The sequence below is a fragment of the Oncorhynchus gorbuscha genome, linkage group LG11, assembly GCF_021184085.1.
Source record: "Oncorhynchus gorbuscha isolate QuinsamMale2020 ecotype Even-year linkage group LG11, OgorEven_v1.0, whole genome shotgun sequence".
Classification (NCBI taxonomy): Eukaryota; Metazoa; Chordata; class Actinopteri; order Salmoniformes; family Salmonidae; genus Oncorhynchus; species Oncorhynchus gorbuscha.
The window spans coordinates 40,237,496-40,256,013 of NC_060183.1; the positions used below are offsets into that span (position 1 = coordinate 40,237,496).

General features: G+C 41.6%; 2 protein-coding genes across 2 annotated transcripts in view; both read right to left on the reverse strand.

Moving 5' to 3' along the window:
• Window positions 1–9,100, reverse strand: part of LOC124048625 (guanine nucleotide-binding protein subunit alpha-14-like) — a 30,178-nt gene extending 21,078 nt beyond the window's left edge. The window contains exons 1-6 of the mRNA XM_046369599.1: window positions 8,582–9,100; window positions 4,630–4,814; window positions 4,333–4,487; window positions 2,175–2,303; window positions 1,784–1,913; window positions 1,477–1,630 (exon numbers count right to left, since the gene is read on the reverse strand). Coding sequence (XP_046225555.1) covers window positions 1,477–1,630; window positions 1,784–1,913; window positions 2,175–2,303; window positions 4,333–4,487; window positions 4,630–4,814; window positions 8,582–8,702 — 874 coding nt within the window. The 5' untranslated portion in view covers window positions 8,703–9,100. The remainder of the gene's footprint in view (window positions 1–1,476; window positions 1,631–1,783; window positions 1,914–2,174; window positions 2,304–4,332; window positions 4,488–4,629; window positions 4,815–8,581) is intronic.
• A 510-nt stretch (window positions 9,101–9,610) lies between these two features.
• LOC124048624 (guanine nucleotide-binding protein G(q) subunit alpha-like) lies at window positions 9,611–18,259 on the reverse strand. The gene is made up of 8 exons (XM_046369598.1): window positions 17,439–18,259; window positions 16,931–17,113; window positions 15,968–16,152; window positions 13,753–13,904; window positions 13,281–13,409; window positions 12,879–13,008; window positions 11,859–12,012; window positions 9,611–11,321 (listed from the first exon to the last, which is right to left on the reverse strand). Exons 2-8 carry the CDS (start codon window positions 17,064–17,066, stop codon window positions 11,131–11,133), a joined length of 1,077 nt encoding a protein of 358 aa, XP_046225554.1. The 5' UTR covers window positions 17,067–17,113; window positions 17,439–18,259; the 3' UTR covers window positions 9,611–11,130.
• Between the last annotated feature and the right edge of the window lie 259 nt (window positions 18,260–18,518).

The following is an 18,518-nucleotide window of genomic DNA, read 5'->3' on the forward strand; positions in this document are numbered from 1 at the left end:
TATATTTGCAACACTATTGCGGTGTACACCAGTTCATCGCCCAAATAGTTGAATTATTTGGCCAGTGTGATAGCACCACTAAATGTGAAGGATATGACATACATTGTAAGTGATTGTAATCCATCGTCTGTCTCATGTTGCACAGACGATTAAGGAGAAACAAGTATTCCTGAGGCCTCTAACCGTTTCCCCAGGAGAGGCATCGCTTTCTACACGTGATACCCTATTTTTTTTCTGCGACTACAAATCGCTTTCTACGCGTGAGAACTTTTTGTATTTTTCTTGTCATCAAATCCCTGCCAAAGGTTAGGTGACCTAAGCGCTTCCAAATATGGAGTTGCAGGTTTGCAATAGCTGTCATGTTTGCGCATATCTCTCCTATGTGCAAATCTTTATGGCAGTCATTTTACTTAAGGCCCTTGGAAATGGCCTGACTATCTGCTGTTATAAAAACAAATCTAATGCAATATATATCGATTTACAAATGCAAATCAAAAGGTGTTTGTTTGTGGATAGTGATTTACATTTGTGGACAGTGATTTACATTTGTGGGTTGGTGATTTACATTTGTGGATTGGTACTTAATTGTACAGATCATGATACACGAATACAAAATGCATGCTGTGTGTTCACAATACATTTAGCATGATATTGATTCCACACATACAGTGGGGCAAAAATGTATTTAGTCAGCCACCAATTGTGCAAGTTCTCCCACTTAAAAAGATGAGAGAGGCCTGTAATTTTCATCATAGGTACACACAACTATGACAGACAAAATGAGGAAAAAAAATCCAGAAAATCACATTGTAGGATTTTTAAGTAGGAGAACTTGCACAATTGGTGTCTGACTAAATACCTTTTTGCCCCACTGTATAAAGTACAAAGAAGAAGAAGAAGCCTAAAGGAGGAGAGATTACTAGAAACGATGCTTATGCTGGATGTCATAAGGTGAATGCACCAATTTGTAAGTCGCTCTGGATAAGAGCGTCTGCTAAATGACTTAAATGTAATGTAATGTAAATGTAATGCTTTTCGACCTGTCCCCAAATGAATATAGTTGGTTCAGAGTTTGTTTTGATATTTCAACCTGCGTGTCCTGATGGCGTCTGGTGTGGGTGGACAAAATCAACATGCGCATGAGCGGTGTGGTCAGCATCTTAGGTTTGTTAAACTAGAGCCTTAGGAATCATTTCATGCAGCCTATAATCCAGTTAGATTTGGGGTTAATTCCAGTTCCTGTTGCTTGATTTGAATATGGATTTTTTTTTCTCTAGGAATGAATTCCAATTCACTGGAATTTAGATGGAATTAACCACAACTATGAATGCGACAGATAGATGATATTCACACACATATCAATGCATGACTAACAATAGTACTTAGGGAAGTTGTCTGTAAGGTTGGAGTAGCCTATAGCTTATACACACATACATGTATAACTAACCAGTGTACTAACTAGTCTAGTGTACTAACCTGTGAACGCTGGGAAGTAGTCTGCCAGGTTGGAGTGGTAGATCTTTTCCTCTAGAAGATCAGCTTTGTTTAGGAAGAGGATGATGGAGGATTCCTGGAACCAGGGGTATGTGATGATGGTTGTAAACAGGGCTTTGCTCTCCTCTAGTCGATTCTGGAAGGGAAATAAATCCACACTCCATCACATATAAAGAGCAAAACTTTGACACTCGCCTACTGTTGTGTGAAGATACAGCTACTTTTCTGTTTGTTAGTGATAGAATAGTGAGACTTAAGAGCCCCTTCGAGTCAAAGTGTTTATCCTCACCACGTTGGCACTCTCATAGAGGACCTGGTCGTATTCACTGAGGGCCACCAGGAAGATGATGGAGGTGACCCTCTCAAAACAGTGGATCCACTTCCTCCTCTCTGACCTTTGACCTCCCACATCCACCAGCCTGATCAAGACAACATGGGGAAAATGTCAAATGACACTCTATTCCCCCTATAAGGCACAACTTGTAGGGTGTCATTTGAAATGCTGACATGGGAATACTTGCATTCCTCATTTCCTCCACCCTTCCTCAAAGTAATCACTGATCTAACATGACTAAATAAGTAGAAGCTAGGGTTCTACAGGACATAGACAACTACATGACATAGCTTTCACAGATCCAAATTTACAAGGCTCTGACACCATTACTCCAATAGACATTTACCTGAAGATGACAGTCTTGAGGTCAAAGGGGTACTCTATGATGCCTGTGGTGGGGACCCTGACCCTCAGGATGTCCTGCAGGGTGGGGAGGTATGAGGGGGCAGTGATTCTGTCCAGATCACTCAGGTAACTGACATTAAAATAACAATAAAATGAATTGGCAATGGCATATACTTTGCTAAACACCCTAGCTAGATACCTGACTTATTGTGGAGTGCGTATTAATATCTTATATGTATATATATATATATATATATATATATATATATATATATATATATATATATATATACAGTGCCTTGCGAAAGTATTCGGCCCCCTTGAACTTTGCGAACTATTGCCACATTTCAGGCTTCAAACATAAAGATATAAAACTGTATTTTTTTGTGAAGAATCAACAACAAGTGGGACATAATCATGAAGTGGAACGACATTTATGGATATTTCTAACTTTTTTAACAAATCAAAAACTGAAAAATTGGGCGTGCAAAATTATTCAGCCCCTTTACTTTCAGTGCATCAAACTCTCTCCAGAATTTCAGTGAGGATCTCTGAATGATCCAATGTTGACCTAAATGACTAATGATGATAAATACAATCCACCTGTGTGTAATCAAGTCTCCGTGTAAATGCACCTGCACTGTGATAGTCTCAGAGGTCCGTTAAAGCGCAGAGAGCATCATGAAGAACAAGGAACACACCAGGCAGGTCCGAGATACTGTTGTGAAGAAGTTTAAAGCCTGATTTGGATACAAAAAGATTTCCCAAGCTTTAAACATCCCAAGGAGCACTGTGCAAGCGATAATATTGAAATGGAAGGAGTATCAGACCACTGCAAATCTACCAAGTCCTGCCCGTCCCTCTAAACTTTCAGCTCATACAAGGAGAAGACTGATCAGAGATGCAGCCAAGAGGCCCATGATCACTCTGGATGAACTGCAGAGATCTACAGCTGAGGTGGGAGACTCTGTCCATAGGACAACAATCAGTCGTATATTGCACAAATCTGGCCTTTATGGAAGAGTGGCAAGAAGAAAGACATTTCTTAAAGATATCCATAAAAAGCGACTTACAGCTGTAATCGCAGCAAAAGGTGGCGCTACAAAGTATTAACGTAAGGGGGCTGAATAATTTTGCATATATATATAAATACATACACACTACCGTTCAAAAGTTTGGGGTCACTTAGAAATGTCCTTGTTTTCCATGAAAACATACATGAAATGAGTTGCAGAATGAATAGGAAATATAGTCAAGATGTTGACAATGTTATAAATAATGATTTTTAATTGAAATAATTGTGTCCTTCAAGCTTTGCTTTCGTCTAATAATCCTCAATTTGCAACAATTACAGCCTTACAGACCTTTGGCGTTCTAGTTGTCAATTTGTTGAGGTAATCTCAAGAGATTTCACCCCATGCTTCCTGAAGCTCATCGCACAAGTTGGATTGGCTTGATGGGCGTTTCATATAGTCAAGCTGCTCCCACAATAGCTTAATAGGGTTGAGATCCGGTGACTGTGCTGGCCACTCCATTATAGGCAGAATACCAGCTGACTGCTTCTTCCCTAAATAGTTGTCCTTTTATAGGAGGAAATTAGGTCCAATTAAGCACCATCCACAGGGTATAGCATGGCATTGCAAAATGGAGTGATAGCCTTCCTTCTTCAAGATCCATTTTACCCTGTACAAATCTCTCACTTTACCACCACCAAAGACCATCAGACCATCCCAGACCCAGACCATCGCATTGTCTCCACCATGCTTGACAGATGGTGTCAAGCACTCCTCCAGAATCTTTTCATTTTTTCTGCATCTCACAAATGTTCTTCTTTGTGATCCAACACCGCAAACTTAGATTTGTCTGTCCATTTCACTTTTTTTCCAATCTTCCTCTGTCCAGTGTCTGTGTTCTTTTGACCATATTAATATTTTATTTTTATTGGCCAGGAAAACAAGGACATTTCTAAGTGACCCCAAACGTTTGAACAGTAGTCTATCTATCTCTATCTATCTATATATGCTTGGTCTAAGAAAATCAATAAACATGACAAATCTCACTATTTGGCAAAATCAGGAAGCTGGGACTTGTTAGGTGTACATTTATGTCGACCTTAGCTTAGTCTGAGTAAGTCGGTGAAGACTATAGGCAAATCTCACTATTTGGTAGAGTCAGAAAGCTGGTACTCTCGCTTGCGCTCATAGCACTTCTGAATTCCCTGGTCGCTCCACAGTCTCCTGATGGAATCCACCTGCCATGGCTCCAGTATGGTCACTAGATCTGCCTTCACCATGCTCAGTCTGTCTGCATGGCTCTAGAACACACACACACAGACAGCTTCAGACATGGCAATAAAAACCCATTCACCGAGTAGATGTTCCAGGAAATGGATATTGTGAACCAACAAGCCAATTTATAACACAAGCTGCCATTGAATCTGTTGACAAGCTGCTTACAATGTTCTGGTGATCTTTAAAATCAATCTGTAGGGTCTTCATGGCTTGGATCATGTTCTGAACAGCATTGACGATGTTCTGATAAACCAGCCTGGTGAAGCCTCGCTTGTCTGCATCCGAGTAGCCCGTCCCATGGATGATCCTCATCTGTTTGATGAAGGTGCTCTTTCCACTCTCACCAGTCCCTGGAAAAGGAGAGACGTGTGTGTGTGTGTGTGTGTGTGTGTGTGTGTGTGTGTGTGTGTGTGTGTGTGTGTGTGTGTGTGTGTGTGTGTGTGTGTGTGTGTGTGTGTGTGTGTGTGTGTGTGTGTGTGTGTGTGTGTGTGTGTGTGTGTGTGTGTGTGTGTGCAACATGTGGGTGTATGTTACATAAAAACACCACTTCATCCACATGTATTTCTTTGCTTTGCCTTGTTGGCCATTAACATGACCTTTTGAGCTTTCTTAGGGGGCCTCCCGGGTGGCGCAGTGGTCTAAGGCACTGCATCGCAGTCCTAGCTGTGCCACCAGTGGCCCTGGGTTCGAGCCCAGGCTCTGTCGCAGCCGGCTGCAACCGGGAGGTCCATGGGGCGACGCACAATTGGCCTAGCATCGTTAGGAAGGGCTTGGCCGGTTGGGATATCCTTGTCACATCGCGCACTAGCGACTCCTGTGGCGGGCCGGGCGCAGTGCACGCTGACCAGGTCGCTAGGTGTACGTACGGTGTTTCCTCTGACACATATTTAACTGTGAGAAATTTGGACAGTATAATCACTCTCTTGTTGCATTCAACTGCAAACCGGGACCAACTACTGCCACTCGTCAACATACCACACATATCCATATCTGCTGATCAGGGAGTGAAAATGTGCTAGATGTTCTTTCCCAGTGAGGATAGAAGCGAGATGCAGGTGACTCGGCTAATAGATACGTGTAATGATAGGATGGGAGACTTTTAATAGGTGCTTCTTGGTCATAGGTACTCTCCAAGTAGCTTGTTCGATGAATGATAAGGACCACTCACCAATCAGTAGACGACACATTCACACACATTTTGCACAGTACATTGAAACTACATCATTCTGAGATACACAGTAATATCAATCAAATGTAGCCCACTGTTATTCTACCAGACTGTAATTACTCTGCCAATAATGCTTATGGTATTCCTGATCTTTTTGCCGGGCTGAAAATCACCAAGGCAAACGGTGTAGCCTTGTTCTGAGTGTCAGCTCAATAGCTCACTGGTTCAACAGGTTTCCGTCAAATATGTGGAGAATGGGGTTTAGAGTGACTCATACCTATTCAGCTGTCTAGGGGTTCTACAGAAAACAACTATGATGGAAACAGAGAGACATAAAACGTGTCCTGTCAGGGTAGCAGTAGCTATAACATAGAGGTGATACACTGACTAGATATTGAACTCGTTTCTAAAGAATTAAATGTATCATTTCTAAATAAGGTCATTTAGAGGCTACGTTGTTTCTTTCAAATATAGGAGTAGGCTACCTTACAGTAGGCCTATATTTAAGCAATAAGGTGGCCAATATACCATGGCTAAGGCCTGTTCTTACGCACGATGCAACGCGGAGTGCCTGGATTACAGCCCTTAGCCGTGGTATATTGGCCATATACTAAAAAACCCTGAGGTGCCTTATTGCTATTATAAACTGGTTGCCAACGTAATTAGAGCAGTAAAGAAAAATGTTTTGTCATACAGTTGGTATATGGTCTGATATACAACGGTTGTCAGTCAATCAGCATTCAGGGCTCAAACCACCCAGGTTATTATTTTGGGCTCCCGACTGGCGCAGCAGTCTAATGCACTGCATCTCAGTGCTAGAGGTGTCACTACAGACCCTGGTTTGATCCCGAGCTGTATCCCAAGCTGTAATCGGGAGTCCCATAGGGCGGCACACAATTGGCTCAGCGTTATCCAGGTTAGGGTGGCAGGTAGCCTAGTGGTTAGAGCGTTGGGCCAGTAACCAAAAGGTTACTAGATCAAATCCCTGAGCTGACAAGGTAAAAATCTGTCATTCTGCGCCTGAACAAGGCAGTTAACCCACTGTTCCTAGGCTGTCATTGTACATACAAATTTGTTCTTATCTGACTTTCCTAGTTAAATTAATATAAACATTAATATGGTGGATTACCAAACTATTAAATTGTTTTGTTCGTCCATGATTTCAAGTTAGCTATTATTGACCGATTAAATGGTATGTAGGACCCAACATTTTGTTGCCATCATTGTAAGCCTGCCATACACACACTGTACGATACATTTATTAAACATAAGAATGCGTGTGAGTTTTTGTCACAACCTGGCAAGCACATTACCACTTCAATATCTCTTCCTGTTATGGCTTTTGCTCCATCAGTACAGATACCAACACATCTTGCCCACCAAGTCCATTTGATGTCACAAAGCTATCCAGTACTTTAAATATATCCTCTCCTATTGTCCTGGTTTGCAGAAGAGGATGTCTTCCTTAATTAACTCCCAATAAATGTGACGGACATACACCAGGAGCTGAGCCAGGCCCGCCACGTCTGTTGACTCATCCAGCTGTAACACATAGAATTCACTGGCTTGTATGCGAAGCAGTAATTGTTTCAAAACATCTGCTGCCATGTCACTGATGTGTCATGAAACAGTGTTGTTTGATGAAGTCATTGTCTGTATAGTTCATTTGGCCATTTCCTCCAGTATTGTCCCAGCCATTTCCGCGGCAGCAGAAATAATTAAATCCTCCACAATAGTATGGCGCTTGCCTGTCCTAGCCACTTGGTAGCTCACCACATAAGACACTTCTAGCCATGTCTTAGTAATGGTATCTGTTGCTACTCGAAAGTCATCTAATTCTCGCTCAAAAAACGCCTGTGGCTTATTTTTCAAATTGCCATGTTTTGTTTCTAAATGTCAGAGCAAGAGTGAAGGTTTCATTGAGTTGTGAGATAGTACTTATGCACATACAACACACTGTGGCCGAAGAAAGGCACTGCTCCCAATATAAGTGAACCACAAATCAATGTAGTTCTCATCATATTTGTGCCTCTTCGATGGTCCAACGTCTATGTCTGTTGTTCGGTGCTTTCCAGGGTAAGGGGGCAGTAGCTCTTTGGCTGCATCAGATTCCTAAAGTGTTCATGCTAGCTGGGCTAACAACAAATGAAGAATTACTGATGCTAGCATTGGATGTGCTCGTGGAAGCAGAACAATTTGTGTAGTCGAAAGTGGCAGGTGTAGTACTGCTGGTAGTAGCAGTACTACCAGTAGAGCTGGTATGTGTCTCTATGGACGCAGGCCTCACTTTTTTTTAAACCATTTATCAATTTTTGAACAATCTGAAAGAGCAGCAGGAACGTTTGGCAACATGGAATTGGTGGAATTACCACGAGAGAGTAACAGTTGATGTGATTGGATGTTAATTATTGTTATTGTTAATTATTTGGCAACCTGTATTTATATTGTTATTTCGCTGTTTAATTTTTACTTATTTTTTGGCAGTGAAGCGAGGCTACTCAGGCGAGAAAAAAAAACTCACCCGAGTGTATAGACCCGTTGGAAAATATAAATGGACTGTTTGAAAATGTGAAGGAAAAAAAGAAAGATAGTTTTGGGGGGTTTAAAAAAAATGTGAATCACATTTTTATTTCATCACATTTTTATTTGGCGGACCCCTAACGGCATTGCGGACCCCAGTTTGGGAATACCTGATCTATAGCCAGGTTTACACTAACGCGCATCGCACAGAGGAGGGTGGTAGGCTATACCACTTGAGGAAAGACACACTTTCATCAGCAAGATCCAAATAATTGTTGGAAACGCTATCTATGCTATTCCTATAACAATTATTTGATGTCATAACTCGGTCAACATGAATTAGCCTAGTTGAATAGGCACACCAAGCGCAAAAAGTTGTAGGTCCCTCTGAATGACCAATTACCCATGATCGCATACGCCATGACTCACCTAAAAGCAACAACTTTTTCTCCCGGTGAAATTCATTCTTTTCCCGACGAAGCTGTCTCTCAATCTCCTGGTGTATCCTTAGTCTCTCCGAGTCTTCAGCTGACATACAGCATTCGCCCATTTTGGTGCTGTGTTGTGGCTGTCCGTATTTCAGGTGAGGTAGATGGATAAATGATTTATATTCCAACCGACCTCCCTGAGAGAGAACGTCCTCTCTCTCGTAACAGGTGGCCTTTCAAAATTCAGAAGTCATTCTACCTGTATGAAGAGCTGAGCGGTCTGACCGGGTGGCATTCCTACCGTGCAGGTAAAGCCAGTGAGTTAAGGTGAGGTAAATTACCGAAGCTACATTCTCTATTAGGCCTATACTGTCTGGGTTAGTACACGAAACCTGGAGTAGTGTGTAAACTAAACCCGCCCACAAAAAGTTATGTTGTATTTCTTTATAATTTGACCACTATGTCACATGTATGCTGTGCCAAGTAGAGAAGGTTTCTCACCAGTGCCACACAGGCTGGGTTGATCTGTTGCTATTTGAAACACATTGGGTTTATAGGCGTGTGTGTGCCTGCCAGTTGAACAATGAAACAATGACATCATAAAAGGAGTAGCCTAGCCCTATGACGTCTACAGGAAAGTGTTACTATGATAGCAGCCACCCTGGTCTCCTTGGTGAAAATAATATGAAGCTGACACACACATCCTATAGGCCTACACTCATGTCCCTGTCAATGTGAACCACATGGTATCCACAACAGAAAATATGCTCTCTAAATCAGTAGCAGTACATTTCTCCCTGCAGCCATGCTGTCTTTGACCAGATGGATATCACTGAAAGGATTAGAGAGCATTAACTCTCACAGATGAGCTGGGAGAGAAGGCAGGCGGACATTAAAACCCATGACAAACAATGAGTGGCAGTGTAATCCTCCAACACCATCTATGGCATTCCCTCTATGCCATAGATTCTGTGGCAATCATCACACAAATATACACCGTAGTGCAACAAAAAAAACACAGAGAAAGATGTTGCGTAAATTGGAATGATTTATTCCATCAAAATTTCAAAACATGTACATTGCTCCAAAAATCATTTGACAAGAAAGCAAAATATATATGCTTTATTTTCAACAGACTTTAAAAATGGCACGTAACGACAGATTGATTGACACAAATGAAATAGTGCAGAGAACCTTCTGATTAGTATTTATTTGTACTCTCATATTACATATATGATTCAAGAAATGAACGCATGTGTTCAAAGCAGGTCATTGGACCCAACGTTCTCATTCAGCAGGTAAGAATTACGACACTTTTCATTTTACGGGACCTTGAAACAAGAGAACACACAGGAGGTCACTGTACCAGTTTGTATTTACAAAGTGCAATATATATATATATATATATATATATATCGAGAGAGAGAGAGAGAGAGAGAGAGCGAGAAAGACACACACAATATGGGGAATCATTTTCAGCCCTTTTCACAAAGGATCTTGAAACCAGAGAGTGACTCAATAATGCTAATCAAAGTTGTCCCTGAACTGAAACTGTGCCAAAGCAATACAGTACATCTCCACTGAGAATACAAAGGACCGACAAAAAGCAATGTTACGGATCAACGATAGACCTTGTCTAAGTGGATAACATTCCCTTATTGGATGAGGAACAGTATCATGATGCTCTGTTTAGTGGGGGCAAATATTGTTATGTTATAACACTGGTAATTGACGTGTACAGTATTACAACTGCAGAATTTCAGCTAAAAATGTGGTGGTACAGCTTCAGATTTCACACTTCAGTACAGGCTATTCAGTCAATAGAGGTAATACTATTTTGGCAACACATAAGCCCCACTTACAATGTATACACCAATAGAAAAACAACTAAATGTGTCAATTGTGCAAATAATACCTGTATGCTAGATTACACGTCCTAGGTGATGATTATGATTGTTTATTCTATCCTCTGACCCAGAGAATGACTACTCATTTAAATACGTAAACAATGTATAGACTGCGACTGTGACCCGCTGGAGGATATTAGGTGAAGAGCTGCATAGCAGTTATCTAAATGTCAACCAGACATTCTCTGACAAGAGAGCCATGGGTCAACAGTCCTCAGAGAGACAGGTGGCAAATCAAAGCACTTTAACTCTCATTTGCAGTGTGTTTACACTGTTATAAATGTGTTTTGAATGGTTTACAAAGAGTTCCTAATAACTCTCAATGTACACCAGAATCATCTTTCCTCAAAAAGGCACCGTATTATTCATCATCATGACACACCTCGTGAACAAAATCAAAGATGCCCGTTTAAAACTAAATGCAGGGGTGAGCAGTTGATCCATTGGAAATAATCCAGCCATTTATGGAAATGCTCTGTAGATGCAGTCTTCAACTCCCATTGTGGGTAGTAGGGTTTCAGCGTAGTGGAAGACAACCAGTCATACTGAAGAAGTTTGTACTATGGCTCCGGGCCCTGGTCTCTGGCTGCAGCTGTTGGAGCAGATTGCATTAAAAGTCTGTAACTGCTGTCGGCTGGAGTCTTTAAACCAGGTTGTACTCCTTGAGATTCAGCTGCAGGATGAAGTCCTTGACAGCGGCAAAGACAAATCGAATGTTCTCCGTGTCGGTGGCACAGGTGAAGTGGGAATAGATGATTTTATCGCTATCTGGATTCAGGTCCACAAACATCTTTAAGATGAATTCTCTTCCTGCTTGTGGGTCCCGCTGGGGTCCTGAGAGGAGGAGATACGATTAGTTATGATGCATGAAATTATGACATGCTTTTTTTTTTTTTACTATTATATCGGTCTAAAGCGATACATATTAAATATTGTTTCATTTCCGGTTAATGGAACAAGGTATTGGCCCAACAGGACTGAAGAGGAGGGTCTTTGAAAGTGTACGGCCCACCGATTTCCTTAACTGGAACAGTGTGTGTGCTGTTTGAGGTTTAAACATGATTGTTTGTGAATGTCCTTCTGTGGCCACAGGGGACAAAAAGTTTGCAAATTGCACCTTCAAGGATCGATTATAGGCCATAAGGGGCAAGGTCATGTAAATGATGTTAGATGGCTACATCGTACATACAATACTTTATGGTGAGTATGCTATTAATAGGGTTTATTGAGGGTGTTTTTATCTATACACTATATCAGTAATACAATCACTGAATGCTACTCCATTTTGCATTGGTAGCTTATGATCACATTTAGCTGGTCCATGGAAATGAAGCTCTTGTCATTAGGTCCATGAAAAGAAGGACTTCTTACCATCATATTCAGGGAAGTAATCCACCAGATGTGAGAACAAGATTTTCTCCTGCAATAAGTCAATCTTATTTAAGAATAGTATGATTGAGGAATCTTTAAACCATGGGTAGGTTATTATTGTCCTGAACAATGCTTTGCTTTCCTCCATTCGATTCTGTGTAAAGAAAATGAACACACACACAATGTTAAAGAGACTACTGGTATTTGAACTCTTTTTTTTTCTTATTCCATCAAGGTGGTGTTGGACCCACTGATCTACACAGTCAGTGTGCACAATTACTTTGCAGTGATTGTGCATGACGCAAATACTGTGCAACAGCCAGGCTTCGAGTGTGTTCCAATATTTGTTACAGTGACTGAAGGGCTCCCCCTGCAGGTGAACACTGAGCGCAAACCCTGAGTTGGTCAAAGTCCAGTTCAAGTAGCAGGTGTGTTACCAAAAAAGAGAACACGTAGGCTGGTCCCAGATCTGTATGTGCATTTAGCCAACTCCTACAACTATCGGAGTTGTCGTGCAACAACAGTCAGAGGGGTTGGCTAAAGTAGAGATCTGGGAGCAGGCAAGGTCCAACTCCAACCCTATGAATGAGTATGAATGGAGATCAGCTGGGGGGGGGTTGGGGAAATCTGGGTCATCTTCACATAACAGGTTTGTGGCTTATTAAACATTAGCGCTGGAACAATGTGTCTCTGTGTTAGGACTGACTGGTTGATTGTCTTTCTCGGTTGATCCTCTCCTCCACTAGAACAGAGCCAGTCATAGAGAGATAGCAAGAGGCAGAGAGTTTGTCCAACTTTCTAGTAAGATGTCATGCTTCTGCCTCTTAGCAGTCCATCTACCCCATTCACGAGTTCAAGCATTACAGTTGGTTAGCACAGTTTAAAATGGTCAATATTTAGCTGACTATCATTGGTCGGCATTATCCGGGAGGCTCCAACATGGCTGCCGTGGACTGATACAATGTCCTCTAAAAACATCATAATGCTTTGGACTGTTGAAACCGCAATGGCCAAACTCACCTCGTTGTCAGACTCTACCAGGACCTGGTCGTATTCACTGAGAGCCACCAGGAACATGATGGAGGTGACATTCTCAAAGCAGTGGATCCATTTACGCCTCTCGGACCTCTGACCACCTACATCCACCATCCTGAGAACAGCAGCACAGCAAGATGAGGTTTAGGGGAAAACGCTCAACAAGCAGGTATAGAGAATACAGAGTAAACTTTTTCTAATGGGTTATGATGAGTTATTAAAATGCCATTACTATGTACTGAACTGTAAAGCATGGAACAATGTCAATTTGTATTTGAGTAAATCAAAATGATGCCTCTGATAACAGTTTAATCTTCTAGGATAATCTTGATTACTCGTGTTCACCAGACAGGGAGATGGTAGGTAGTAGGCTATGTGGATGTTTACCTGAAGACCACACTCTGGAGATCAAAGGGGTACTCGATGATGCCTGTGGTGGGGACCCGGACCCTGAGCACATCCTGCTGGGTCGGCACATAAGATGACTCAGCTATACGGTCTAGTGAATTCAGGTAGCTGAAAGGGCATGAGAGGGCTGGGGTTAGTATCATTATTATTCTGTTTACAGTTCTGTTACTCATTATATCACTTCTCAGAAAAACACAGAGGTCATTAGATATGTAATCTTTCACCCGAGCATCACAATAGGAAGCAATCTGGTCATTGTACCTCTTCATTGCTTACCTAAATCTGCACAGCCTGTTATGTATGAGAATGAGATGTTTCTTAACATAACTGGTATTGGACACAGGGGAAACTATTTGGCAAGAGTTAGGGAGTAGTTATTTACTGGTCTCTGTGTCTAGTCACTGTTTGGCAGTCTAGACTAGAGGCGGATAATGGTGACTGCTTTACTCACTATTTGGCAGAGTCTGAGAGCTGGTATTCCCTCTTCCGATCATAGCATTCCTGGATCCCTGGGTCATTCCATAGACTCTTAATGGCGTCAATGTACGGATTTGTAAACGTGATCTTCTCCACGTCCACTTCAATGACAATATTTGCATGGCCCTGAAAAAGGTGAGAGAAAGACAAAGAGAAGGGGAAAGAGATCATTACTTGAGAGACGTAGAGAGGCATTTGTCTGAGTGATCACATTCTTGTAAATGGCAGGCAAGGGATTGTGTTAGCTTGGCCCCAAACCTATCGAGAATTGAAATGGGTTGTTATTGTGAGGCAGGCAGCACATAGCAGTGAATTTCTATGATTATTATATGGAGGTTTTACGGGATAGAAAGGTCAGCAAAGTATATTTGTCTCTCTCGTGGAGATTCCCTACTTTGTGTAGGCCAACAGTCAATCACGTGTACCTTTTACAAGACCTTGTCTGTCATCCTGCTCAGTAACTAATGACATCACCAGCTAGGCAGAAAGTAAACAAAGTTACATATATCATAACCTCCAGTTACATGCTATCTAACCTCCAAACGAGCTTCAATGCCATACAACACTCCTTCCGTGGCCTCCAACTGCTCTTAAACGCTAGTAAAACCAAATGCATGCTTTTCAACCGATCACTGCCTGCACCCGCATGCCCGACTAGCATCACCACCCTAGATGGTTCCGACCTTGAATATGTGGACATCTATAAGTACCTAGGTGTCTGGCTCGACGGCAAACTCTCCTTCCAGACTCATATCAAACATCTCCAATCAAAAATCAAATCAAGAGTCGGCTTTCTATCCCGCAACAAAGCCTCCTTCACTCACGCCGCCAAGCTTACCCTAGTAAAACTGACTATCCTACCGATCCTCGACTTCGGCGATGTCATCTACAAAATGGCTTCCAACACTCTACTCAGACTGCATCCAGTTTGCTATCACAGTGCCATCCGTTTTGTCACTAAAGCACCTTATACCACCCACCACTGCGACTTGTATGCTCTAGTCGGCTGGCCCTCGCTACATATTCGTCTCCAGACCCACTGGCTCCAGGTCATCTACAAGTCCATGCTAGGTAAAGCTCCGCCTTATCTCAGTTCACTGGTCACGATGGCAACACCCATCCGTAGCACGCGCTCCAGCAGGTGTATCTCTCTGATCATCCCTAAAGCCAACACCTCATTTGGCCGCCTTTCGTTCCAGTACTCTGCTGCCTGTGACTGGAACGAATTGCAAAAATCGCTGAAGTTGGAGACTTTTATCTCCCTCACCAACTTCAAACATCAGCTATCTGAGCAGCTAACCGATCGCTGCTGCTGTACATAGTCTATTGGTAATTAGCCCACCCATTTTCACCTACCTCATTCCCATACTGTTTTTATACTGTGAAATAAAAAAATTATGGCATCATCTAACCCCTTACTTACAAGCCTCACAGAGCCTCTAGAAATGAATAAAAGGTCTGTACAAACATGGGCCTGGCCATTACAGCTAGGGTCGGGAGTTTTTTCTGACAATGTGACCTGCCAGAAAGCCCCTAAATGAGGGTTCTTCAACCTTTTCTTGCCCAGGCACTCCCACCCAGCCAAACCGGCGGCCCAGGGACCCCCGATCATACATTAGAAATATGTTTCATGTTTTATAATAAGGTGAATGATAATGGCAAGGAGAATTAATCAACATTTTTAAATGAATAGACATGGGAGATAGTTACTCATTATTTTGCAGCGATTGGTGCTCTCACAGGTACTTTTTAACAGACTATGTCAGGTACTCCAGTGATATTAGGAATTGAGAACTAAAGTTATCATTAGAAATAAGAGTCTCCTATTTTATACTGTAGGTATGTAATTCAAAATTTGTTTAGTATGTGATTGCTAGCGATATTCATAAAAACTTTGGGGGGAATATACTTTTTTATGTTTTTATTTTTGGGACCTCATGCAGTACCTCCGCAGACCCCTAGTGGTCCGCAGACCCGAGGTTGAATATCCCTGCTCTAGACTAGAGGCTATGACTAATGCTCATAGTTTTTCCAGGTGAGATTACAAGGTGTCAAGGTCTAGAAAAACACAGGTCCATAAAATGTTTTATGGTGCAAAAACTCCTCACCAACAGACTTGTGGGCGACCAATACCAAATGTTTACAATAAACGGGAAAAGTCGGTATAGAATAAACAACAAAAGGGTTACCTGGTTGCCTTCACACTTGTAGAGGATCTGCAGGGTCTCCATAGCATGGATCATGGTCTGCATGGCAGTGAAGATGTTCTGGTACACCAGCTTGGTGAAGCCTCGCTTGTCGTCCTCGGAGTAGCCCGTCCCATGGATGATCCTCATCTGCTTGATGAAGGTGCTCTTCCCACTCTCACCAGTCCCTGGGGAGAAAAAAAGCTCAGAGATGAACTCAGTTTCACTTTTAAATCCCTACTTTTAAACACCATTAATGTGTGCAGTGGCTCTCTTCTCACTAACCCACACAGTAGCCGGAGGTTGCTGATGAAAGTGAGGCACATTTTAAGCTTATAATAGTGTCATCTTTATATTGTTCATTTCATGAATAAGTTAAATTTAGATTAAAGCAATTGCAATTTGTCACCTGCTACGGAAGAGAGGGACTGTGTTGGCCATTAAATGTTGATACAAAAGTGTCGGAGGTTTTGGCTACTGTGTGTGCATTGTATGTACAGTATGCCACTGGAATAGATTTCTGATCTACTAATTTAAATGGGTGGTGATCCATGACACGATTCGATGATTTCTAAGAAATGTGTCCCCCTCTGCAATTTAACAACCTAGTGATTATTGTAGCAATTGTAACACTTCCTTAGTTGCCTAACAAACTATATTGGCCCATTTGCTGTCAGCATTCTTACATTAAGTTATCATTTATTTTACTCCCAGCAAGCTGAGCTGGTTGTGTGAACATATTCAAGTTATATAAACATCAAAGAGTACTAAAGACAATGCACAACAATAAACATTGTTTTCTTGGCAATATCTCATTTGAATATAATTGCCAAGTTTATTATAGGCGTGTACATTGAAATAACAGAGCCAACCGTGTAACAATGATAGTCATACAATGTATCATTATTTTAAACATTGTTTCAATGTCATATCAGTGCTTTGATTGGGATTCAGAACTTAGTTTACCGAGAAGCAACAGCTTGAACTCGCGGTTCGAGTCTTTCTTGTCCCGGCGAAGCTGCCTTTCGATCTCGTCGTTGATCCGCCGAGCCTCCTTTCCCTCTTCGCTGAGGCAACATGCCCCTATGGAGTTCAAAGTCATGACTCCCTTGAAAACACTTTGGCTACTTTTGGGTCGAAGAGGTAAACCTATATTCCCAAAGTGAAAGAAAACAATTATAATTTTAAAAGATATTTATATTTCTAAAAATACTTCCCTCAGCTCAGCCTGAATGTTCAGTACAGTGCCGTACAGACTAGGCAGTAAAAGCCAAGCGCAATAATAACAGCCAAGCGCAATAATAACGCAAATGTAATTCCCAGATAAAAAAAATAAAAAAACATTTGGCAGAAATAGACCACGTTATTTTATTTTTATATAAACTGCGGTCCTCCAAAGAAATGCAGTAGCAGCCAAATTGGGTAGCAGTCAATCTGTGGGATAATGAATAATTAAATACCAGCACATCTTTACCTCCAAATGTTGAACTCCGGGCGTGGTGGGTGACTATGGCGGACTTTTACTCCACATCGCCACAAATGTATAAAAAACTAAATTCCATTATTACACGGGAATATCAAAAAAAAGTATCTCATGCCACAATATGGTGCGTTTGAATGTCTTCTTGAAAATAGACTGTTTAACTTTGCTCCATTTGTTTTCTATTCTCACCTTTGCTTGTCCAATCTTATAATTTCATGATGTACAGAATACAGGCTACTCTGTAACCTATGTGAACCTAGCAGCAAAAAGGCAAGAGCCTTCCAAATAAAAGTGCTCCACACAGAAAAGTACATGTAAAACATGTTTCTTCATACACCCTCTTAATTCTTCAACTTCATCACTCATCCTAGTCTTTATTTGCATTTTCCCACATAATGCTAATCTACATCGTAATCATCTTCACCAAATTAAAAAAGTGTTGGCCCATGAGAGTGAAGGAGGGTCGGACAGTCTCTCGTAGTAGAGGACTCTTATTTTGACACAATTCTAGCCATTCTTACTGCAGCTGCCGTGTTGTGCCGGCGTAACGCAACACTCAAGACCCGATCCATGTGACGTTAGGAGGGTGTGTTTAGATGGGAAAGGCTCATGAGGGCATGTCGCGCCAGCACGTTACTATAACCACGTTTCCATCCAACAATTTTACGAGTGTAAAGTATGTCTGATAAAACATTTCACGATAGGCCGGATAACAGCACATTTTTCGGTAAACTTTCTAAATATCGACAACACACACCAGACGGTCGATAAAATGAATGATGCGAGAAATGGCGATGGTAATAACGCCTTGGCTTTATACGGAAATATTGATATACGAATCATATCGAAGTAAACTTAGTTATACAATATGGTGTGTGGTCCTCCCACTACGACTCTGAAAAAAATGCAGTTTAGGCTACAGATTAAGTTACAGATTTGTTATTAACTTCACAAGGTGGTGAAAGTGCAAGCGGTGATCGATGCTAACTTTCCAATAAATATCGAGCGTCTTATTCTGGAGACTTGATCGAAGTTTGGCTGCCTTTTGAATATATAGAATATTCTCATGTA

Bases quoted from the DNA above. Each gene is read 5' to 3' on its own strand.
- LOC124048624 (XM_046369598.1), bottom strand. From the start codon at position 17,066: ATGACTTTGAACTCCATAGGGGCATGTTGCCTCAGCGAAGAGGGAAAG. The intron at 13,905-15,967 runs GTAACCCTTTTG...CACCTTTTTCAG, and splicing joins ACAAGTGTGAAGGCAACCAG to GGCCATGCAAATATTGTCAT. The intron at 13,009-13,280 runs GTAAACATCCAC...TGCTGTTCTCAG, and splicing joins CTCCAGAGTGTGGTCTTCAG to GATGGTGGATGTAGGTGGTC.